This window comes from Pelophylax lessonae (genome assembly GCF_965119305.1).
Source record: "Pelophylax lessonae genome assembly, chromosome: 1".
Classification (NCBI taxonomy): domain Eukaryota; kingdom Metazoa; phylum Chordata; class Amphibia; order Anura; family Ranidae; genus Pelophylax; species Pelophylax lessonae.
In genome coordinates, this window is record NC_138768.1 from 523,702,617 (window position 1) to 523,727,737 (window position 25,121).

At 44.5% G+C, this 25,121-nt stretch overlaps 1 protein-coding gene across 1 annotated transcript in view; it reads left to right on the forward strand.

Annotated features, from left to right (window-relative positions):
- FRAS1 (Fraser extracellular matrix complex subunit 1) overlaps window positions 1-25,121 on the forward strand; it is an 843,167-nt gene that overhangs the window by 327,802 nt on the left and 490,244 nt on the right. Inside the window, exons 12-14 of the mRNA XM_082266873.1 lie at window positions 10,744-10,891; window positions 13,088-13,231; window positions 18,217-18,351. Coding sequence (XP_082122999.1) covers window positions 10,744-10,891; window positions 13,088-13,231; window positions 18,217-18,351 — 427 coding nt within the window. The remainder of the gene's footprint in view (window positions 1-10,743; window positions 10,892-13,087; window positions 13,232-18,216; window positions 18,352-25,121) is intronic.

Below are 25,121 nucleotides of genomic sequence, written 5' to 3' on the forward strand. Positions count from 1 at the left end.
TTGAGGAGATTTTCCTGAATATCCTGTCCCATAGCCAAAAAAGGAAGTGAGAGGAAATCCCTGCAAATTAAGAGAATCCCTTGGGGACCCTCAGGTCACCAGAACTAGTGTCCCAATGGGAAGATTTCAACTCTATTACTTTTCTGGGGACAGCCCAAAGTTTAAGATTTTCTTTGACTTTCACTTTCAATGATAATGGTAAACAGGACAAATTGAGAGGGTGAACAATGGCACAGATAGCAATAAAACCTAACAGTTGTTCTAATCCCCCTTGCAATCTATCCAAATCTAAAAAAAAAAAAAAAAAGTTTTCTCTTTTGTTCGTTGACGGACACAGCTCAAGAATTTTCTTGACCATTGGGTTATGCTGGCCCCTACAGGAGTAGGACACTAGGCAGGAAAAAACTTTACCACGCCTATGGGGCAGGTCCAGGCGGTACTCCCACTCATTTTCTTTTTCTGCCTAGTCAGGAGTAAGGACCTAGTTCCCTGCTGGGATCTCTGGTCCTAGCATTTTTTTTCCTTTTTTAAATGGATTTTTTTCCTCTTTTATTGTTTTCTGTTCCGGTGAGAACTACAATCAACTGCCGGACTGGGCGACCCACTGGATATTCTAGATCCTTACAGTGTCCCCAGTTCAGGCCAGCGAGCGCGACTCGATCTCAGCTCCGCGCTAGGTCAGCTGCGACATAGGCCCACTAGGCGGGGGCTGGCCGGTGAGTTAAACGTCTTGCGAGGACGCTCAGACCTTGTCACAACCCGAGTCACAGCGTTCCTCGGGCCTGCATCACCCCCATTCCAAGAAGGTGCGATGGTCTGCCTGGAGTGGTGCCCACCCGGTTTCCATGGTTTCACTGGTGGCCTGTTGGGGTGGTCGTGGGCCCCTGCTTGGGATAGTTGGACCCCAAAGTTCCCATCCTTCCTGCAGAGCGTCACCCCTCATTTATCAGGGTCCATTTGCCCACACTTGGCTCCCACCTCCCTTCCCCCCTGGGGGGAACCGTACAGGATTAGCTGTTTTAGGGATGTTGAGCGGCTGATTGGGGGGCGGCGCCTGCAAAAAACGCGTTCCTTTCCCCCTTCCTGCCCATTCATTTCTAGGGGTCTCGGGAGCTGCGTGAGCGCCGTGTGGAACCGCTATTTTTTCATGGATGGCTGCTGTATCTATCGGCAGGCATGTTTGTGTAGTCCTGTGGCCATTTTCTTGTAGTTTCCCATTGAATAAAGCGGCGGCCATATTTTTGAAGCCTACAGACTGGTGATTCGGCGTTGGGCATCTAGTGTTAACTCCTGCACTTCCTCCTTCTCTGTGATCACCGCATGGTGTGCAGCTGGACGCTCTGCTCTGTAGCTGGGTCGGTGGTGCCGCTTGTGCGGCGGTGGGGAGTTTTTAGCAGCGTTCTTTTCCTATTTTGCTAAGGTAGTCCCTGGGTTCACCATGGATTCCCTGGAGCATGCTTCTCCACCTGACCCTCTTTCAGAGGCTGCGGGGCCCTCTGGGGCCCAGTCAGCTTTGTCTGCTATGACGGCAGTCCTGGAGTCACTAGTGTCCAAGGTAGATATGGTCCTGCAACACAGGATGGACAAAAAGCACCCCCTCCCCCGCCTTCACCTGGATTCTCTGTCTCCTAAGATCCTGAGGTTGATTTGGCCTCCGTGGAGGCGAGTTTCCCTACTGGGTCTGCGTCCACGCACCCTGAGTGCTCCGATAATGATGATGATTACTCTTCCACTAAGGCTGCACACGAAAAGGCGCTAGTGGATGCACTGATTGTAGCTTAAAACTGGATGCACTGATTGTAGATTAAAACTGGATGACTCACCTGCAGCTGCTGCGTCGGAGGAGACGGTGCGTTTCGGTTTAAGGCGAAAAAGGTGTTTCCCTTTCCCGCCTATTTTGCCAAAATTGTCACGAGTCAGTGGGGTTCACCTTAACGCACTGTCGGGGTACCAAAGCGTTTAGCTAGAAAGTATCCTTTTGAAGAGTCCCTGTTAAAAAAGCTGACAGTCCTACCTGTGGTGGACTCTCAGGTTTCCAGGCTAAATAAAGCCATCCTTTACCCGATGGAGGACTCTCCGTCTTTTAAAGACCCTTTTGACAAAAGAGCTGAATCTCTGGTCCGACATCTTTTTACCATGGCTGGTTCCATCCTTAGACCGGTGTTTACCATAACTTTGGTCAAGACCTTAACGAAATGGGCAAAGCTTTTGCGCCAGGATTTGGAGGGGAACAGATTTTCCCTAACCTCACGGAGCTGGTGGACCAGTTGGTCCAGGGGTTGCAGTTAATCTGTGATGACTCTCTGGATGCGGCTCCTTTAGTCTGCAGGGTATCTGTAATAGCAGTGACCCTGAGGCGCATGATTTGGTTCAAACATTGGTCTGTGCACCAGGCTTCCAGGAAGGTCCTGTATGATCTTCCCTTTGTAGGAGATCGCCTGTTCGGAGCTTCCATGGATGAGATCATTAAGGATCTTACAGGGGGGAAGAGCACTCTTCTTACACAGGCTACCAGGAGAAAGGAGGCTCGTCGTAAACGTGGGCCTTTCTTCTCGGCTCACAAGCGGCCTTTTCGTTCCTCAGGATCTCAGGACAAGGGATCGAAATCCATTTGAACCCCCTCGGGAGGTTCCAAGAGGCCCTGGTCTGGTAAGCCGAGAGCGGGTCCCTTTAGACCAGCAGACAAGTCCTCTTCTGCCTGAAGGGGCGCCCTCACCCGTATCTAGGGTGGGGGCACGTCTTTGCTTTTTTCCGGACCCGTGGACCTCCTTGATTCAAGACAGGTGGGTCCACTAACTGATTTGGACCGGTTACAAGATTGAGTTTCGGTCTTTGCCTCCGGCAAGGTTTTTCCCTTCCAACCTGCGTTTGTCCCCAGATCGCCTGCAAGGTCTCCTCGGGGAGGTGCAAGACTTGTTTCTACAAGAGGTCATTGTACTGGTTCCTGACTCGGAACGCTTTCAGGGGTTTTACTCAAACCTATTGTATGGGGAGATTCCCCTCGCTGAGACGGAAGAGGAAGGACAGAGATTGCGCTGCCTGAAAACCACCATTTATTTTGCAAAACGCTACATTGCAAAAAACATCAAGCACAAGGAAAATTTGGAAGAGTCTTCCACCACCTTGGAACCGATACAGGACTGCGACTATTTGTCTGCAGCACCAGCTGCAAAATCACTCCGATTCCTGCTGCGATTATGTAGGGACATAAGGAAGGTTGCAGAAATAAGAAGCTATATGTTGGGTGGCAAATCTTTTAAAAAGGCTTTAATCATAGCCGAAACGCGTCAGATTCCTGGATGACCTCTGTGTTTATTCATCAAAACTATCTGCAGGAAATACAGAGAGAAAACATCCATACTAAATGTCACCACACCCACACCTATCACAGATTCGTATGAATCTTCCTTCTACTCTTTTTCACTCTTGGGCTCTTAACCCAAGCACGTATTCAGCACATGCTTATATGTTATGTACTTTAGTGAACCATGTATATTTCATATAAATAAATCTTAATATTTTTATACAAAATCTTGTATATGATCACTTGCCCATAAAGTCCCACCCCCCCTGGCTTGAGGCACCAGAACACCCCATACCATAATTATAGGGACGGAGGCAAAACCTTTTTCTATAAGCTCTCTTGAGATCAAAACCCAACCCCCCTTTACTCAAACCTATTTGCTGTTCCCAGGAAGGAGGGAAAAGTTTGTCCAATCCATTCGCACGCGGTAGTAGCATCCCTTCATCAAGGGGATCTTCTGGCCTCTATAGTTATCAAGGGTGCTTACCTTCACATCCCAATATATGTCACACATCAGCGTTTTCTTCGCTTTGCCATGAGCAAGGAGTATTATCAATTCGTGGCATTACCCTTTGGTCTAGCCTCAGCTCCTTGGGTGTTCACAAAAGTGTTGGCCCCAGTGTTAAGCATTGTTGCGCCAGCACGGAATTGCGGTACTGGAGTACCTAGATGATCTTCTTCTGCGAGCAGTGTCTCCTACTGCCTTTAAAGACAACCTGGACATCACTGTGCAAACCTTGCAAGAGTTTGGGTGGAAACTGAATTTCCAAAAATCAGCTCTGGTTCCATCCACCAAGCTGGACTACCTGGGCCTGACCTTGGACCCGGACTCAGCCCGGATGTTTCTTCCCTGGGGAAAAACTCCAGAAGTTGCAGGATACTATTCTACTCCTGCTGTCCAACAGGAGGTCATCTCTCAGGACTTGTATGCAAGTGCGGGCCCTGATGGTTTCCACCTTTGAGGCGGTTCCGTTTGCACAGTTCCATACGAGACCTCTGCAAAGGGAGATTCTTTCCAAGTGGGACAAGAATCCACAGTTTCTAGACAAATTGATCCTGTTGAGTCAGGGTATGAGAGGGTCCCTGATTTGGTGGCTTCACTCTCTGGCTCTTTGACAGGGAAAATCCTTTCTTCCCCTGTCCTGGACGGTGGTCACCACGGATGCCAGCCTGTCGGGGTGGGGAGGCGTCTTGGGCACAGATTGTGCTCAGAGTGTTTGGACTCTGGAGGAGTCCAGACTGCCGATCATTATACTGGAACTTCGGGCGATTAAGCTTTCCCTGACCCATTGGACAGATAGTCTGCAGGAACGCCCGGTCAGGATTCAATCAGACAATGCCAGGGCCATGGCATATGTCAATCACCAAGGGGGCACAAAAAGTTTCCTTGCAGCCTGGGAAGTTGCCCGCATTCTAAGGTGGGTGGAACACTTTGTTTCAGCCCTCCCTGCTGTGCATATTCCAGGGGTGAACAATTGGCAGGCGGACTACCTCAGTCGGCAGATGCTGGACCAAGGAGAATGGTCACTTCACTCGGAGGTGTTTCATCAACTGTGTCTCCGGTGGGGAACTCCCAAAGTGGACCTGTTGGCCTCTCGTCTTAACAGGAAGGAACAGAGGTTTGTAGCAAGGTCTCAGGATCCTCTGGCCGATGCCACAGACGCTCTGGTAGCCCCTGGGGGCCAGTATCGTCTGATATATGCCTTTCCCCCTGTAAAACTTCTGCCAAGAATCGAGGCAGAAGGAATTTAAGTGATCTTAGTGGCCCCAGACTGACCTCGCCAGTCTTGGTACATGATACATCTGGTACGGCTGGTCGCCGACGTTCCTTGGAGACTCCCTCTCAGAGAAGATCTTCTGGCTCAAGGGCCGATCTTCCATCCTGCTTTACAGTCACTGGCTTTAACAGCGTGGCTATTGAAAGCCAGGTGCTGAGGGATAGAGAGGTGTCCCAATCCTTGATTCCCACGCTGTTGAAAGCTAAAAATTCTACTTCTAGGAAGATTTTTTATTGCGTCTGGAAGGTGTGCATTGGTTGGTGTGAGGCTGGAAGGGGTCTCCCCTTGTTCCTTTTCGGTAACTAGAATCTTGGAGTTCCTCCAAAAAGGGGTAGATCAATGCTTGGCCTTGGGAACCATGAAGGGCCAAGTTTTCGGCCTTGGCGATTTTTTTTTTCAACGCCCATTGGCTACACACTCCTTGAGATTCATACTTTTATTCAGGGGGTCCGCCACCTGGCTCCTCCGATGAGTCCTTGCCTCTGTGGGACCTCAATTTGGTGCTGTCGTTTCTTCAAAAACCTCCTCTTGAAAATATTTGTGAGATTCCTCTGCTCACTTTCACACAGAAGGTAGCTTTCTTGGTGGCTATTACTTCTGCACGCAGGGTGTCGGAAGTTGGCTGTGTTGTCTTGTCATTCACCTTATCTAGTGGTCCACAGAGACAAAGTGGTGCTTCGTCCCTGTCGTCGTTCCTTCCTAAGGTCGTTTCTGGTTTCCATCTAAATGAAGACATTGTGTTTCCTTCCTTGTGTCCTAAGCCTAAACACCCCAAGGAGATTGCCTTACATTCCTTGGATGTGGTTCGGGCAATCAGGGTGTATCTGGCAGTGACTGAGTCGTTTAGGAAATCGGACTCACTATTTGTCCTTATGAATGGACATCGTAAAGGGCTGGCTGCGTCTGCTGCGACCATTTCCAGATGGATCAGGCAGACGGTGGTGCAGGCCTATTCCATTAAAGGTCAGGATCCTTCTTTTCCTGTTAAGGCGCATTCCGCAAGGACGATTAGTGCCTCTTGGGCCTTTCATCAGCAGGCGTCCATGGTGCAGGTTTGCAAGGCAGCCACTTGGTCGTCTGTGCACACTTTCACAAAATTTTACAAAGTGGAGCTGTTGGCATCTGTGGACGCTGTCTTTGGCCGCAAGGTTTTGCAGGCTGCTGTTTGAGAGGACTTGTCCTCTTTGAGAGTGTATTTTTCAGGTGAGCTCCAGTTGCTCCTGGCTGAGCTCTTGTTACCTGGTTGGCTAGGTTTAGCCTTTTGGGAATTTTCTTCTGCTGTGTTTTTTCCTACCCCTCATGGTTGACACTGCTTTGGGACGTCCCAATGGTCAAGAAGATTCTGGAGAAAAATTGTTTTTGTCTTACCGTAAAATCCTTTTCACTGATGTTCATTGACGGACACAGCACCCACCCCCCTCTATTGAGTTGGGTTGGGTTATATTTCTTCTGACACTGCTTGCAACAAAACTGAGTGCCTATAGCAGGAAGTGGGAGTATACTCCATGAGACTGCCCTTTAGGTGTGGTAACGTTTTTTCCTGCCTAGTGTCCTACTCCTGTAGGGTGCAGCATAACCCAATGATCAAGAAGATTCTGGAACTGTGTTGGTCAATGAACTTCAGAGTAAAGGATTTTACGATAAGACAAAAATCCAATTTTGCCTTTAGTTAAACTTTAAGTTTTTGATGGAGTAGGAAAAGAAAAGATCTCGTCTTTTTTTTTTTTTTATATTGCTATCAAAGGCTCCATTAGAAAGAGATTAACAGGGTTGAAATGACAGACTAGGGTTTTGGCAAGCGGTTTGCAGGTCGGAATAGCAGACCTGCAGGATTACTTTAAGTAGTAGTCAGTACAGGGTTTCTTGAAAGAGATCCTGTTACATGTTAAAACTTATCAGCAAAGGGCCTATCTGCAAAGAAGAGGCATACATACAAAGAGTATGTATCTCTACTGCAGTCTGCACGACTGAATGCTGCACCATTGCAGAGAACTGGCCATTAAATTCCACTGAGAAATCTACAAACCTATGAGTGTGAATCTCAGTGGTCCCCATTAGCTCTCACTGGTTCCTCCTGCTTACTTCCATCTCATTGCGGGAGAGTGTAGTGACATGGAGGTCAGCGGAAAGAACCAGTGAGAGCTGCGGGGTACACAGGAGATCGAGTTCTTTATAACTGACTAAAATGTGAATGTATTTGTTTTTAATTTATATGTGGATTAATTAATGTCCTATTTTAATATAATATGAACTGAACTGTATGCAAAAGTTGGAGCCTTTCTGCATTTATACTGTTTTGTGAATGGGTAGACTTTTGCTATATCTTGTTTTGTCTGACCCACAAGCACCTGAAGTTAATACGCACATTGACTAGAGCAGAACTTATGTAGAAAATTGCAAGACCAATTAAAGCCCTTTGTTAGTCACATGACACTTGCCCTTATCAGTGATGTGAGAAAAATTAGGCCCATGTTACATTTAATAGTGTTGTGTTCTTTTTCCTAACGCTTTTTGAGATAATTATGTTTAGAAGAATTTTCTTCTTTATTTAACAAGCTTTTCGCCTCGCCTCTTGACAGTCATGAAGTGTTTTAGGCAGCGAGGGAAGGAGATTTAATTAACATTTAGTTAAATCGCATAGAGCAAATGGGACCATTAGAAACACCAAAGTACACAAACTCATTATATCTCTAATAGAGGTGTTATTTTAGTGCTGAGCACAAATCAATTTTCCTGGAATTTGCGTGATTAAGAGAAAGTTCACGCTATATGATATGTAAAAACTGATACCTTCTGATGCGTTTTTTTATTAACAGAAAGACAAGTGCATAGTGTTTGTGTACGGGGAAGGACATTAGGAATCTTGCCCCCTTGCATCTTTTAAAGGTTGACCAACCCACCGAACCTAATCGCAGTCAAAAAAGTCCCAGATGAGAAATCTTTGTGAAGGAAAATCTTTTTAAAAAACAAATTGTTTCTTCCCTCAGGAGAACAGTAGATTTATTTTTTTTTTTTTTAGGCCCCATTCACATATAGCGATTTGGAATCGCAGCGAGGCCACCTACGATCCCAAATCGTTAGATGTGAATGGGGCCTCTATCAGAAAGTATCTGCACGTCTCACTTACTGTATAAAAATCCAAAAAATAAGAAATTATTCCTCGTGGGCAGAACAACGCACAACCTGAAACAGCTGTATGCAGTTTGAAAAAAATGGCCCTGTACTTGTATACTGCATCTTTACTGTAAACCAGCAGTTCTCCGTGCACAGTTGGCCTAAGTGTAAAAAGGAATGATTTGCACAGCTCCACCCACTATCCTAAAATTATGAATAAACCCCTTACATTTTAAAAATGTCAATTAGCACCATAGGCACTTGTACCTTCACATTAGAATCATGCCTTAACTTCTCTTAGTAGTCTCATGCAACTTATTTTTATACTTTGGCATTTTTAGACAGAGATGTTGGGGAAGAGAGATATTTCACAGTTACATTTTTATGTGAATGGTACATGTGGCAGTACTATACATTTGACACTTTAAGATTTATATCTTAGGGCCCTTTCACACGGGCGTTCCACATGTCCGCAAATCATCCTTTTTTTTTGCGGATGATATACAGACATAATGAATGTCAATGGCATTGCAGATGTCAGCGGAAGACCATCCGCTGACATCCGATTTTCATCCTTTCAGTTCTGTTCCGTTTTTTGGAAAGGAACAGAACCCTATTTTTGCTCCGTTCAAAAAACGGAACAGATGCAAAATCGGATGTCTGCGGTGTCATCCGCTGACATCCGCAATGCCCATAGACATACATTATGTCCGTATATCATCCGCAAACGGATGGGATGATATGCAGACATACGGAGTGGATGACACAAGTGTCATCCGCTCCGTGAAAAAAAAAAAAAGCACCGGAGCGGAGAAAAAAAACTGAACGGCCGTGTGAAAGAGGCCTTACATGTGCATTGTGTAAACTTATAGACAGCTGTCTGGTGAAAGCCTATGTGCTCCCTATATAAATATATTGACTTTATATATGAAACAGATCATTAGGTAGAGAAATTATTGGCAATGTACAGCGGAGGAATTGTGACTCAGAACACTACATACAATAAATGGCCTGGAATCCAGATAGAGCCGATGACACGATAAAGAACAACACAATAAGCCATTCTGTCTGCAGGCTGATGGTGTTTGGAAGCTGTTAAACTTATGTCAAGCTTCTTGATGCATGGATATATCCCTGACTTACTGTTTCACATTAGAGATTTATCTGTTTTACAATTGAGAACTGCATTTACTCATGTTTTCTGTACCTAAATTAACCATTTTGTTGTAGACTTTAAACATCCATTAAAACAAACTAAAAAACTGAGCTAGGGCTCTATTGGATATTAAAAACAATTGAGCTTGCACAATACTATAATACATAGCATAATAAACATCACAAAACAATAGTGCAGCGCTAAGATAAATTAAATAGTATATGCAATACAATAGTGCAATGCAAATATATCAAAATATTATGTGTCACTAAAAATTTTAAAAATAAAACATACAAAAATCCAAATGTGCCAAAAACTGAATCCAGTCATTCTTTCATTATGAGGGAAGTGACAGATGTGGCTACCAAACGCCACCAAACTTCTTAATGATAAACCACACAGCACCTCAGTGTGCAACAGAGGGATGCTTACCAGAATCAAATGGCAGCGCTCGTATATCAATCCAATATATCCAGCTTTCCTCCTAAAACCACATGTCAAACGATGATACTGCCACATTGTTATAAAGCGCTGTGCATACATATACTGTATATATATATATATATATATATATATATATATATACAGTATATTTGGGCATAGTATTATGAAAAAGAAAAAGACACACTCTCCTTAGTGCAATCCTAATTAAAACACCAATTTATTGTGGTTAATGCACTTACAATGAAAATATGACAACCAGTAACTTCATATTATATAGACAACTCATATTTCAGAATCCAAGATGGCTGTGGCCGGATCGCATATGCGTAGTGGCGTGTGTTCCCTCTCTGCCCTTCTAGTTTTGTCAAAGATAATTTGGCTCTTGATGACGCCATCTTTGAGCCGCGTTTTGTAAACATATTCATTTATTCTACCCATTAAAGTGAATGAATGCTCAAGAGCTAAACGCACCTATCACTTAGACCAGGGATTCCCAAACTATGGCACTCCAGTTGTTGAGGAACTACAATTCCCATCATGCCTAGTCATGTATGTGAATGTCAAAGTTTTACAATGCTTAATGGTATGTGTAGTTCTGCAACAGCTGGAGGGCCGTAGTTTGGGAATCCCTGACTTAGACAAATGCACAGGTTTGTGTGCGTTCAGAGTTTTTTTCTTCTGAATGTGCAAGTTTGTTTGCCTCTAAACACTCCTACCTGTAAACATCTATGTGTGCAAGGACACACAGATTAACATGGAGAGGCGTTTAGAGGAAGGGAAAAATAAACGTCAAATACCCCTCAAAGTGGTGTTTAAATACTTAGTGTGCATAAGGGCTTCAAAGTAGTTGATACTGCATACCAGATATCTTGGTAGCTGCTTGTGTGTACAATGATTGATCTGCTCTGTTCTACTTGTTTCTTTTTCCAATCACTTGCTCACTGAAGAATGGAGAGAAATGGAAAGAAGGCCCATGCGCTGAATGTGAGTGTCAGAATGGTCAGGTGACCTGCTTTTCTGCATCTTGTCCCACATGTCCTATTGGAACTCTAGCAGTGAATGTTGAAGGCCAGTGCTGCCCAGAATGCAAGCCAGGTATGCTTGGTTGATATTTTTGTGTTACTAATTGAAACAAACCTTACATGAATACTATATGATTCATACATTAAAAAAGTTATTTAAGAAAATGATTTGTTAGTGATCTTCTCACTGCAAGAAAGTAGGTACTTTCTGTGTTACCAGGTGAATATAGACCCTAAAAAGGGCCGAAATGCAGGAACCTAGGAACTGCCTAGTGGTCAGTAAAGAACCCAACAAGAGATGATGGCCATTGAGGAGGGGCAACAGCTAACAGCTGCCAGAAACAAAGCATGGTACAAAATTGGCAGGCAAGATCGTGATCAAATAAGCAAAAGAATAGAGCAGGTGGATAGCATTCCCCGCCCCTTAGATTATGAAGTGGCAGGAGGTGACAGAGCTGTCAGATGGCTGGAGCGTTAGTCGGGTGTGGACCTTTTTTTTTTCTAGATCGTCGGCTGATCGTAATTTCAGATGGATCTACATTGAATAAATAAAGAACTTGTCAAAAACTGTAGGTGCATTTTTATTTAATTTTTGACACTTTTTTGGTGAATGAGTAGAGGTACAATGTACCCCATACCCATTTACATGTGGGGATGGGTGGGATCAAGGGAGTTTCCTGATTCTGAAAAGGCACCCCCACAACCAACGGCTCAGGGTTGTGGGGAAGAGGCCCTTGTCCTCATCAGCATGGGCATGTTGTGTAATGGCCTGGCATAGGGGGGGCCTTCTCGGATAAGGGTCTAGTATGGATTTTGGGGGTAGCCCACAGCGTTTTTAAAAACATTTTGATGGGAGGTTCCCCTTAAAATCCATACCAGACCTGAAGGGCCTTGGAGAGCAACCCCTGCACTGTTTTATTGCCAGTAATTGTTTTGTTTACATTCAGCTGCCTGTGGGGCACCCCTCTGACAGCTAATGAGTCATCAATTGTTAAGGACAGGGTGGTTGGATTGCCAGGCCTGCTCCTTAACAACTAGCTATTCATTGGTTTTTAAGGACACTGGCGGCCGCCCACTCCTTACAAAAATTCTACTGCTCCTAAACACTTTTGAAAACTCTCCTAAACACAGCAAAAATTATGCCAAATCCAGTCTTTTTTAGCGATCTTTGAGCATCTAGTGTGCATGGAGCCTTAATCATACCATTTCTTCTGACATCCTCCAGTGTTAACTGACCGGCAGTGCAGGTCTTCTAGTTGTGTATGGCTATTTTAATGAAAGAGAATTTCATGCAATTAAAAATATTAAGGTGGTTCTAAAGGTAGAACATTTTGAGGCATTCTATGCTTTTAGAAGGAAAAAAAAAACCTGTGTGCAGCAGCCCCCTAATACCTACCTGAGCCCCATCTCGATCCAGCGACGTTGCACGAGAGACTCGGCTGTTCGGGACTCTTCTCCCTCCTGTTTGGCTGAGACACACAGCGGGCACCATTGGCTCCCGCTGCTGTCAGTCAAAGTCAGTGAGCCAATGAGGAAAGAGAGGGGACAAGGCCGAGCTGCAGCTCCGTGTCTGAATGGACACACAGAGCAGTGGCTTGGGTATCCCTACTCGGCAGGAGGGAGGAGGCAGGAGCTCCAGTGAGAGATCCGAGAAGAAGAGGATCGGAGCTGCTCTATGCAAAACCACTACATAGAGCAGGTGAGTATGACATGCTTGGTATTTTTAAACCAAAAAAACAAGACTTTAGTATCACTCAAAGGATTCTGTTAAATGTAAATATTTTTACACCTTTGAACCCAAAAGTAGCAACACTTTAGGATATGCATGAAAAAACATTGGATCAACTTCTGTCAAACATTAGTGGCCAAACAAGGATTGAAATTCATTCAGTCCCTGTTGAAGCAGTTGAATTTCAATCCATCTATGGCCAGTTTTAGATCACGCTGTAAGTGATAGGTTAATATTGTGATGCAATTATTGTAGCCATGCTTACATATGCTAACACGTTAAAAGTGTTTACTAATTAATCTGTTCTCATTTGTAAAAAAATAGAAATGTTGTATCTATTGTGTAAACTTTAGTTTAGACCACTTTGACAGATAAGGTCACATTAGTAATTTCTCTTTGGGATTAAAAAAGTATTCTGAATCTGAATCTGAACATACAGTAAATATAATACTATGTATAGCTAAGATTTTTTGTTATAGACAGTATGCTGTGACACATAAGATAATACTTTTTCCCATAATCGCTGATTTTCTTTTTCAGAGCTATGTAATCCAAACTGTTTAACCTGCTCTCAGTCCGCTGACCACTGTGACATGTGTCGGGATGAAACTTACTTTTTGCAGATGGGACGCTGCGTGCACAGCTGTGACCCTGGATTCTATCTGGACGGCCAAACATGCCTGGGTAATGCACCAGAAAAAATGTGTCTTATGTTTATTCTACATTAAAAGAGAGATGCAGTAAATGTGCCAAAACATGGTCTTGCAGCTTGGCCGCTGTGACAGAAAGCTGTTTGTTTTTCATGGTTCCACAGTATGTGGATATTGTGGATATTACTGCAACCATAAAATCTAATGTTCAAAAGTATGTGGATATTGAGGATATTATTGCAACCATAAAATCTAATCTGTGAAAAACATTTACTGCATTTTATACTGACTGACTATATTGACGATATATATTCTGACCAAAGACACACAGTGCTTTCTGTTCAATACGGTTAACTATCAATGGCACCTGTGGCCAATTTTGTCACATACCAGCCAGAAATGTAGAGACAACAGGGTTGATTTACTAAAGGCACTTAGGTTGTTCACTTTGCAAGAGAAGTAGCACTTTTCTCCAGAGCTTGGTAAATGTGGTGAAATTTCAGTTTGCAAGCAATACCCAATTACGTGCAGGCAAAATAAAAAAGCATTTTTCCAATAAATCTAATGTTAGTGCTTAAATCGTCTGAAAGCAGCAGTGTGCAGTTAGTACAAATATTCAAACACCAAAAGTACATATAAAATTAAAAATGCAGCGCTATATCTAAAACATTAAGAGAATACATCACTTTACTCTTTATCAAGAGTGAAGAAAGTGCATAAACAGTGGTTTACTGACATGATCAAGCGATTAAGCCACAAAAATGAAGAAAATGTCTTTATGCGCAATATACAATTCAGGTGTGGATGATCAGCAATTTCAAAATATCACCCTAAGGCTGGGTTTACACTATTGCGAATTGGATGCGGGTTTCATGTCAGGAAAATGTGACCGGCTCTCTATAGAGCTGGTTCACATATCTCCAGGGCAAATTGTACAGGAGTCCTGTGCGTCCTCTGGTTCATTTCAGGTCCAAATTCAGCCAAAAATTTGGACTGAAATCGGACCTGAAACGGTGAACAGGGACAAACTGGACCCCTGCTGTGAGCCACCCCTTGCAGCTGTGTGAACCCAGCCTTAGTGTCTTGCCTCAGCTGCACCATATTCTGTGTGAACCAGCTTTAGTAAGACTCAGCCAGTGTGTGCAAGGGAAAAGGAACTATTTGGTCTCAGCTAAACTTAAGCTTAATATGCAGTGAAGAGTACTGAAAGAGTGCAATGGCTTGAGTTCCCAACTCTTAATCTGGATGGAGATCACGACAGTCGTCCTTCGTCTCGTCTGTTTGTATCCCATATGTCAGAAACATTTGTTCCCCAAGGACTAAAAAAAAAAGGCAAAATGTTGGGAGACATCAGGAGAGTCGGTGCTGTCTATGACAAGTGGTCCATGGTCTGTTGTTGCTAAAGGGATCGGTGTCTGGGAGATATGCCAGTATACAAACCTACAAGGCGCAGTGTTTATTACCTACAGGTACGTGAGTACTACCTAGGGGGACCACAGGTGCGGTGAAGGTGCACATATTTTGCATATTGAGCACGGAGGATTGTTTCACCTATATTGTCCACAAGACTGCAATATTACTATCTTTGAAGATCTGTTTATTGATCCGATTTTTGGGACTTAAGAGACTAAGTCATTTAGCGCTGCTAGTGTTGATTTTTTCTTTCTGGGATGTACTGTGACATAGTGAAGCAGAGCATGATCCCCTCTCTTCAGAGACTAGGCCGCAGGGCAGTATTCCAACATGATGACGACCCCAAACACACCCCCCAAGATGACCACTGCCTTGCTAAAGAAGCTGAGGGTAAAGGTGATGGACTGGCCAAGCATTTATCCAGACCTAAACCCTACTGAGCATCTGTGGGGCATCCTCAAACGGAAGGTGGAGGAGCGCAAGGTCTCTAACATCCACCAGCCTGTGATGTCATCATGGAGGAGTAGAAGAGGACTCCAGTGGCAACCTATGAGGCACCGGTGAACTCTATGCCCAAGAGGGTTAAGGCAGTGCTAGAAAATAATGGTGGCCACACAAAATATTAACACTTGTGGGCCCAATTTTGACATTTTAACTTAGGGATGTACTCACTTTTGTTGCCAGCGTTTTAGACATTAATGGCCGTCTGTTGAATTATTTTGAGGGGACAGCTAATTTACACTGCTATACAAGCTGTAGACTCACTACTTTACATTGTAGCAAAGTGTCATTTCTTCAGTGTTGTCACATGAAAAGAAATAATAAAATATTTACAAAAATGTGAGGGGTGTACTCACTTTTGTGAGGTACTATACATGATCATGAGACCATATTCTTATTTGGCCTAGGTCAGCCAGATTGCATGCCAAGGTATAGTCTCTTGGTGCACCCCCAACAGAGTTCACTAAAGCTTATGAACAGTATCTATGCTCTTGCCTTGTAATAAATGCAGCAGTGTATATCACTAAAGGTCATAGGGAGGTCATATAAAGCAGGAGATTGTCCAAAATGTCTTGGTATACTGACGCCTTAAGAGTTCCCTTCACTGGAAATAAGGAGCCAAGCCCAACCTCTAAAAAACAACCCCACACCATAATCCCCCCCTCCACCAAATGATTTGGACCAGTGCACAAGCAAAGTCCATAAAGACATGGATGAGCGAGTTTGGGTGGATGAACTTGTCTGGCCTGCACAGAGTCCTGACGTCAACCCGATAGAACACCTTTGTGATGACTTAGAACGGAGACTGTGAGTCAGTCCTTCTCGTCCAACATCAGTGCCTGACTTCACAAATGTGCTTCTGGAAGAATGGTCAAACATTCCTGTAGACACACTCCTAAACTTTGTGAACAGCCTTCCCAGAAGAGTTGAAACTGTTATAGTTGCAAAGGGTGGGCCAATTCAATTATAAACCCTACGGATTAAGACTGGGATGCCATTAACCACTTTACCACCGGAGGATTTTGCTGTCTTACGTCTGGGCCACTTTTTGCGATTCGGCACCGTGCGACTTTAACGGACAATTGCGCGGTCGTGCGATGCTGTATCCAAACGTAATTTATGTCCTTTTTTTCTCCACAAACAGAGCTTTCTTTTGGTGGTATTTGATCACCTGTGCGATTTTTACTTTTTGCGCTATAAACAAAAAAAGAGCGTTTATTTTGAAAAAATAACAGTATTTTTCAAATTTTTTTATATGAAATTCCCCTCAAAAAAATGTAAAAATCAAATTTTTTTTAAATTTTTGGCCAATTTGTTTTATGCTACCTATGTTTGGTAAAAAAAAAAATCACAATAAGCGTATTTTGATTGGTTTGCGCAAAAGTTATTGCGTTTACTAACTAAGGGAAAGATTTCTGTCATTTTTGGTGTTTTTTTTTTAACGCGTAATGGCGGCGATCTGCGATTTTTTTTTTGCGGGATTGCGGCGGACAGATCGGACCCCTGACTGACATTTTTGACACTTTTGGGGTTACCAGTGACATTACTGCAGTAATCAGTGCTATATATATATGCACTGTTACTGTAAAAATGACACTGGCAGGGAACGGGTTAATTTTATTGGAGAGGGAGGGGTTAATGTATGCCTGGTGCTTACTAACGTGTGGGGGGGGGGGAGGTGACTGTGTGACACAAGGACAGATCGATGGTTCAACTATGCTGAACCCTGCAATCTGACCCTGCCTGTCACTTCAGAGATCCGCCCGCTTGTGTTTACACAGGCGGGCGGATCTCCACACTCGATGCCCCGACGATCGGGGAAGAGCAGCGGCGATCACCGCTGCTCCTCCCCTGGTCCGACTCCCGCTGTGACTGAATACAGCGGGAGCGAGCCGAGAAAGGGGAGTGTCTGACGACGTAGGTCTACGTCGTCAGACGATAACGAACCACTTTGCCGCAGTAGGCTCAACGTGAGCAGACGGCAAGTGGTTAAAATTCATGTATGTAAAGATAGGCGCCCCAATACTTTTGGTAATATAGTGTATATTACATTGTAACATTTTGGCTCTGAAAAGACTTTGTACCTGCATCATGATTTTGATAGATGTAGGGGACTGTTAATTGCTCTACTGAGGGTCCTTCATATCACAAAGAGAGCAGTCATATTGATGAGTTGCTAGCTTTGCAGTCACAGATTATGGAGAAAAGTGTGCAGCTGAAGTGTGGTAGTTTACACTATTGATAATCCAGACTGATATACACAATGCCACTCCTCGAGCCATGTGATGTGTTTATGAATGGTACGTATTGATGGAAATTTAGTCACACCTAATGGGCCATACATGCGTGTTAAGGCTCAAGATCCACATCATGCTCAAATAATCTGCCATGGATATTATCAATTAAATATGTGGATTATGCTCTTAAGCACATCTGATTGCCTAAATATAACAATACAGTTATTGTGTCATGGAATACATGACATATTTGTTGAATAAAAATGACCACAGGTGGAATTTTAAATGTTACAACTGGCAATCTTGCCATGTCCTCTGCCGGCTGAAACCATTTTTTTCTGATTGAAGCCTTTCAGATCGCCTGTAATTTTTTATGTCATAGCTAATCACATTGCTTTACATTACTTTGTCCTGTCTTCCTTCTGAGAAGGAGCACACCCTAATCCTTTAAGAGTGCGCAGCATGCTGTCTCCTGTCAGATTGGATGAGCTCAGCAGCTGCGGCAGGAGAGAGAGAGCACACTGCACATGTGCGGTCCTCTGGAAAATAGAAATAGCCTGTAGCGCTAGATGGTGCTTTAGGGAAACTGCTGAAGGAAGACAGGATGGAGCTATGTAAAGCAGTGGCAGTTTTTCCCGACAGGCTTCTGTTATTGCGAATATGGTCTAAAAGTATGTTACCAGAGGAGAAGCATGGTTGTAAGATCTGATTAGCATAGGGTACTGCTGTGGTGTAGTGTGACTTCATAGTGAGTTTTCTTTTTGAGGTCAACCGGCCTTTTAATGCCCTTTATGCAGAATGTGTCTATTCATTGCAGTGTATTTCTCTTGTGACTGTCATTTTTATTTGTGTTTACTTGTGCTAATAGCTTGTAAAGACACATGTTCCAGCTGTAACAATGGATTTGAGTGCACAGCCTGTACGGGATCTCTGTTTCTCAAAGAAGGACAGTGTGTAACGTCATGTGGATTGGGATACTTCCAAAGCCATCTTGTTTGTTCAGGTACAATGTTAAGCTGTGTGTAATAAATCACATTTAATTACATATTTGTATTTTTTTTTTTTTTATCGTGCCATCATTTTCTGTTCCACTTTAAAGTGAATAAACTGAAAGCAAACATAATTTGTTTACAACTCACATAACAGAGTACAAGGATCCTGCTTGTTACAATCTTAACAGATTACAGCATGAACTCTATGCAGTTGTGTTAATATCCTCTAACTAATTTAAAGTGGATGTAAACCTCAAAAATGACCTTCTCTTTATATTCTCACTTTTGGACTGCTAAATTCAGCATTGAAGGCATTTTAATATATCAATTCAATAGGTCAAAAACATTTTTTGTTGTTCATGTAAGAAATGTATAGCTCTCATTCGTACACTTCATGTGTTATCTCAAGAACAGGAATTAGCCCTCTTAGTTTTTTTTTTTGGGACCACAAAATCATTAGCCTTTGTGTTGTGGATATCAAAGAGTGAGTTTGAGTTGTCATCCTAAAGCATTAAAAATTGAATGCGTTTCTGGCAGATCAACAGGTATTCTCCTGCGCTTATAGAATCAATAAAAAATGTAGTTCCTAATGGAATTTGAGTAATGAGAGCACTCGTAGCCCATTGACGCTTCCTCTAGATCTCCAATTGAAAGCCTGTACAGAGGTACGGGCAAAGAACTAGAGATAGAGTCTTCAGAAACTGGGCACTGCACCCACGATCCACTGATTGTGGGTGCAATGCTTTGCAGGCTCCTGTGAAATAAATATATATAAATACATGTTTCTCTATCGTTCATTGAAAGATGCAGCTCCATATTCTTCTTAACCATTGAGTTATGCTGCCCCTTACAGAAGTAGGACACTAGGCAGAAAAAAATCTTTACCACACCTATGGGGCAGTCCCTGGTGGTATACACCCTCTCACTCTGCTATAGGAATTCAGTTTTTTCTGCCTAGTCAGGAGTAAGGACCTAGTTCCCTGCTGGGATTTCAGTCCTAGCATGTTATTTATGTAAAAAGCAAACCTTTTGTCTAAATTAAATTTTTTTAGCTAGTTATGTTCCTGAGAGAACTACAATCAACAGCCGGACTGGGCGTTGGACTGAATATTCTAGATCATTATGGTCTCCCAGTCTGGCCAGCGAGCATGTGCAGGTCGCAGCTCTGCTCTAGGCCTCACCACAACATAGCCACACTAGACAGGGGCTGGCCCTTGAGTGAAACACCTCGCCAGGACGCACACGACCTGTTTTGGCTTGAGTCGCAGCGTATCCCTTGGCTGTCAGCAACCCCACCACGGGTGGAGAGGTGGTCTGCCCGGAGTGTCACCCCCCCGAATATCATTGATATGGTGAGTAGTGTCCTCCCATATCTCTTGAGGTCTCGGGGTGGATGTTGGCCCCTCCCTGGGACAATCGGACCCTTGGGTTACCCCCCACATCTCCCCCTTGTATATGGGGTCCCTAGAGAGCATCCTTCATTGACCATCCAAGGTTCCCCCCACAGGCTACTACATAGGGGGTCCCTACCTTAGTCGGGCACGGCGCAGGGGCTGTAGCAGGTGGTAGGGGCCCTTCGGGGGGCAGATGCTGCTGATCGCGTGATCTGCTGGGGGGCGGGGGTAATCCTGGTGGGGATCCCTGCCAGGGCCCCCCTGTGCCTGATTGATTGCTGCACCCCTTAGGGGATCCTGTAGACCGCATGGCGTGCCGTGGACGCTGCCATTTTCTTGTAGATTAGCTGTATTAGGCTCGGCAGCTATTTCTTAGTAGTTTCCTATTGAAATGCATTGGGCCGCCATTTTCTCGGAGTCCGAGAATGATGTACAGCAGTGAGTGGCAAGGCTTTACCTCTGGTGCTGACCCAGGTACTTCCTCTTCCTGTGAGGATCGTTTTCTTTACATTTCAGACCAGCTTTGCTCTCCCTAATATCGGGCGGTGGTGAGTCTATTGTGGTCCCTGTAGGTCGTTCCCTCACTCTGCTATATTGCAGCTTAGTGTGCTGGGACTTGTAGTACCTCTGGTGCAGCGGTGTGGGGCAGTTTTTTGCAGTATTCTTAAAATGACACTGCGCTGTCCCCGGGTTAACATGGAGTGTTGCGGGGACCTCCGGGTCGCAAACCTTGTCTGCCTTAACCACTTTACCACCGGAGGATTTTGCTGTCTTCCGTCCAGGCCACTTTTTGCGATTCGGCGCTGTGTGACTTCAACTGACAATTGCGCGGTCGTGCGACGCCGTACCCAAACGAAATTTACGTCCTTTTTTTCCCACAAACAGAGCTTTCTTTTGGTGGTATTTGATCACCTGTGCGATTTTTACTTTTTGCGCTATAAACAAAAAAAGAGCGTTTATTTTGAAAAAATAACAATATTTTTAACATTTTTTTTATATGAAATTCCCCCCAAAAAAGATGTAAAAACCAATTTTTTAAAAAATTTTTGGCCAATTTGTTTTCTGCTACCCATGTTTGGTAAAAAAAATCGCAATAAGCGTATTTTGATTGGTTTGCGCAAAAGTTATTGCGTTTACTAACAAAGGGAAAGATTTCTGTCATTTTTGGTGTTTTTTTTTTAACGCGTAATGGCGGCGATCTGCGATTTTTTTTGCGGGACTGCGACATTGCGGCAGACAGATCGGACCCTTGACTGACATTTTTGACACTTTTGGGGGTACCAGTGACATTACTGCAGTAATCAGTGCTATATATATGCACTGTTACTGTAAAAATGACACTGGCAGGGAAGGGGTTAATTTTATTGGAGAGGGAGGGGTTAATGTATGCCTGGTGCTTACTGACGTGTAGGGGGGGAGGTGACTGAGTGAGTCATGGACAGATCGGATGTCCAGCTATGCTGAACAGTCCGATCTGTCACTCCCTGTCACTATGGAGATCCGCCCGCTTGTGTTTACACACTAGATCCCCGGCGATCGGGGCAGAGCAGCGGCGATCGCCGCTGCTCCTCCCCTGGCCCGACTCCCGCTGTGAATGAAAATAGCGGGAGCGAGCCTCCGGCGGCGCGCAAGCGCTGCCCAGAAGGGGGAGTGTCTGACGACGTAGTACTACGTCGTCAGACGATAACGAGCCACTCTGCCGCAGTAATATTACTGTGGGCGGAGGTAAAGTGGTTAATGGCGTTTTTTTAAAACCCTGGTGTCAAAAGTTGTTATGGTCCTAAAAAAAAAGGACTAGTAAAAAGCGCCCACTGCCCTCACTTGCCTCATCTGTATCCTCGGATTCTGAGGTTGATATGGCCACCACGGATGCGAGTTACCCTGAGGGGGTCTGCGTTATCGCATTCTGATTCGGATGGCAAGGATGATATATCCTCATCTGCAGCTGCCCTGAAAAAACACTGGTGGAGGCACTTATAGTTTCAGTGGGGGAAACTCTTAAAATGGCAGATGATTCTACAGCGTCAGGGACGCAGGTGTCTTTTGGCACCCGCTAAACCCCCGGGTCGGTCGCTGTGGGCGAGGAGCGTTATCAATTTGTGGCGTTACCCTTTGGTCTCGCCTCCACTCCCAGGGTCTTCACCAAAGTGTTGGCTCCGGTATTGACATTACTGCAACAGCGGGGGATTGCGGTACTGGGATACCTGGACGATCTCCTCTTAGGAGCAGACTCCCATTCAGTTTCGCTGGCCGACTTAACCATCGCTATACAGACTCTGCAAGAGTTTGGTTGGAACATCAATTTCCAGAAATCTGCTCTAGTCCCATCCTCCAAACTGGATTATCTGGGACTGACTCTGAACTCAGCTTCAGCGAGGGTGTTTCTTCCTCTGGACAAACTGCAAAAATTGCAGAGGGCGATTCACCTGCTATCCAGAAAATTGTCCTTTCTATGTGAGGGCTGGGCCTGATGGTGTCTACCATTGCAGCGGTTCTGTTCGCACAGTTCCACACAAGACCTCTGCAAAGAGAATTTCTTCTCAATTGGAACAAGGATAAAAAATCTTTGGTCTATCTGATCCTGCTGAGCCAAAAACACGAGAAGTGTTCTGCTGTGGTGGCTCTGCTCCCTGGCTCTATGTCCAGGAGACCTTGACACTAAAGAAGTCCAGACTACCGATCAATATTATGGAACTTAGAGTAATAAAGCTTTGCTTGATTCACTGGAACAATCACTCTGGAAGGAGTCCGGTTTGGATTCAATCAGACAATGACACTGCCATGACTTACGTCAATCATCAAGGGGGCACCAAGAGTGTCCTGGCGGCTCAAGAGGTGCCTGAGATCCTAATATGGGCAGAAAACTTTGTTCCAGCCCTATCCGCCGTGCTCATCCACGGAGTGGAGAATTGGCAGGCGGATTACCTGAGTTGTCAGGTGTTGGATCAGGGAGAATGGTCCCTTCACCCGGAGGTGTTTCACTTGCTGTGTGTTCGTTGCGGGACTCCCGATGTGGATCTTTTGGCTTCTTGGCTTAACAGTAACGTACAGAGGTTTGTAGCCCGTTCTCGCGATCCTCTGGCAGACACCAGACGTACTAGTGGCTCCTTGGGTACAGTATCGACTATCCTGCCCCTCACCTTATCTGGTGGTCCACAGAGACAAGTTGGTACTTCGACATAATCAGTAGTTTTTTCCTAAGGTGGTCTCAGATTTATATGTAAATGAAGACATTGTGCTGCCTTTATTATGTCCTAAGCCCAAGCAACCTAAATAATTTTTCTTGCATTCCTTGAATGTGGTTAGGCTAATCAGGGTTTACCTGGCGGCTACTGAGTCCTTTGGAAAATCAGACTCGCTTTTGTCCGCACTAACTGACCTCGGAAAGGATTGGTTGCTTCTGCTGCGACCATATCCAGATGGCTCAGGCAGACGTTGGTACAGGCTTATTCAATTAAGGGTCAGGTTCCTCCTTCTACTAGGGCACTGAGTGCCTCTTGGGCTTTTCACCATTAGGCGTTAGTGATACAAGTTTGCGAGGTGGCAACTTGGTCGTCTGTGCACACATTTACAAAATTCTACTATGTAGATGTGTTGGCATCTTTGGATGCTTGTTTTAGCCGCAAGGTTTTTGCAGGCTGCTGTTTAAAAGATAATTTATTCTCTTTGAGGGTGTATGTTGTTTCTAGGTTGGCTCCAGTTGTTCCTGTTTGAGCTCCATGTTACCTGGTTGGCTAAGTTTAGCTTTTGAGAATTACATTCTTTTCTGCATTGTTTTCCCACCCCTCATGTTATTACTGCTTTGGGACGTCCCAATGGTTAAAAAGAATATGAAGCTGCGTCTGTCAATGAACGGTAGAGAAGACTGGATTTTTGACTTACCGTAAAATCCTTTTCTCTGAAGTTCATTGACAGACGCAGCACCCGCCCCTCTGTTTTTGAGTTAGGTTGGGTTTTTTTTCTTCTAACTCTGCTTGCAACAAAACTGAATGCCTATAGAAGAGTGAGTGGGTGTATACCCCCAGGGACTGCCCCATCGGTGTGGTAAGGATTTTTCCTGCCTAGTGTCCTACTGCTGTAGGGAGCAGCATTACCCAATGGTTAAGATGAATATGGAGCTGCATCTGTCAACGAACTTCAGGGAAAAGGATTTTACGATAAGTCAAAAATCCAAAATCCATTTTTCTCTTATGTCCTCCGACAGTCGCCGCCTCTCCATATTCGTCACTATGGGGTAATTGACCTTTGCTCCGTAGGAGTAGCTAGGCAACAGAATATGTCAATATTAAAGCTTTTAGCATATCCCACCCCCAGAAGGTGGTCCCCTCAGTCAATACCCTCCTGCTTCCTGTATCCATACCTCAGTTTCATTGTCTAGCTTTCAGGAGTTAGCAGGCTGTTTCTGTGCTGGGGCTTTTTGTCTCAGCCTTTATCTTCTTTTTGATTTTATTTGAGTGTTTTTTTCTCTATCTTTACTTACAGTAGCTGTTTGTTTCTTCAGCTTTAGTTAGTTCTTCAAAAGCTTTTCTATTTCCCATCTATTTTGACAAAATTGAGGCAAATCCATGGGGTTTCCCTAAACACAATGTGGTGGTTCCTAAGCCTTTCACTAGAAGGTACCCCTTGAAGAGTCTCTGTTAAAAAAGTGGACGGTCCCACCTGTGGTGGATTTCCGGTTTCCAGACTGGTCCAGGGGTTACAGTTTATTTGTGATGCCTCTCTGCATGCGGTTCCCTTCGTTTCTAGGCTGTCTGTGACAGCAGTGGTCCTTCGACGCATGATATGGCTGAAATGCTGGTCTGTGGACCAAGCTTCCAAGAAGGCCTTAGCGGCTCTCCCTTTTGTGGGGGATCGCCTGTTTGGGTCTTCCCCGGATGAAATCGTTAAGGGAGTCACGGAAGGGAAGAGTACTCTCCTCCCACAGGCTTCCAGGGGCAAGGAATGTTGCACACTTGGTCCTTCTTTTCCGGCTCAGAGATTCCAAGAGGCCCTGGCCTGGTAAGCCAAGAGCAAGTCCTTCCAGACCTGCAGACAAGTCCTCTTCTGGCTAAAGAGGCGTCCTCATTCTTATCTGGGGTGGGGGGGAGTCTTTGTTTTTTTTTCCCGGACCCATGGGCCTCTCTGATTTAAGACAGGTGGGTCCACGAGCTGATTTGGTCTGGCTACAAGATTGAATTTTGGTCTTATCCTCTAGAGAAGTTTTTTCCTTCCAACCTGCGTTTGTTTTGGTCTACATTGTCTCTTCGGTCTGTAAAAGAAGAAAAGAACTGCAAGGAGTGATTGTGATTGTACCGGTTCCAATCCCGGAATGTTTTTGGGGTTTTTATTCAAAGCTGTTTACAGTTCCCAGGAAGGAAGGCAAAGTTCATATAATCCTGGATCTCAAA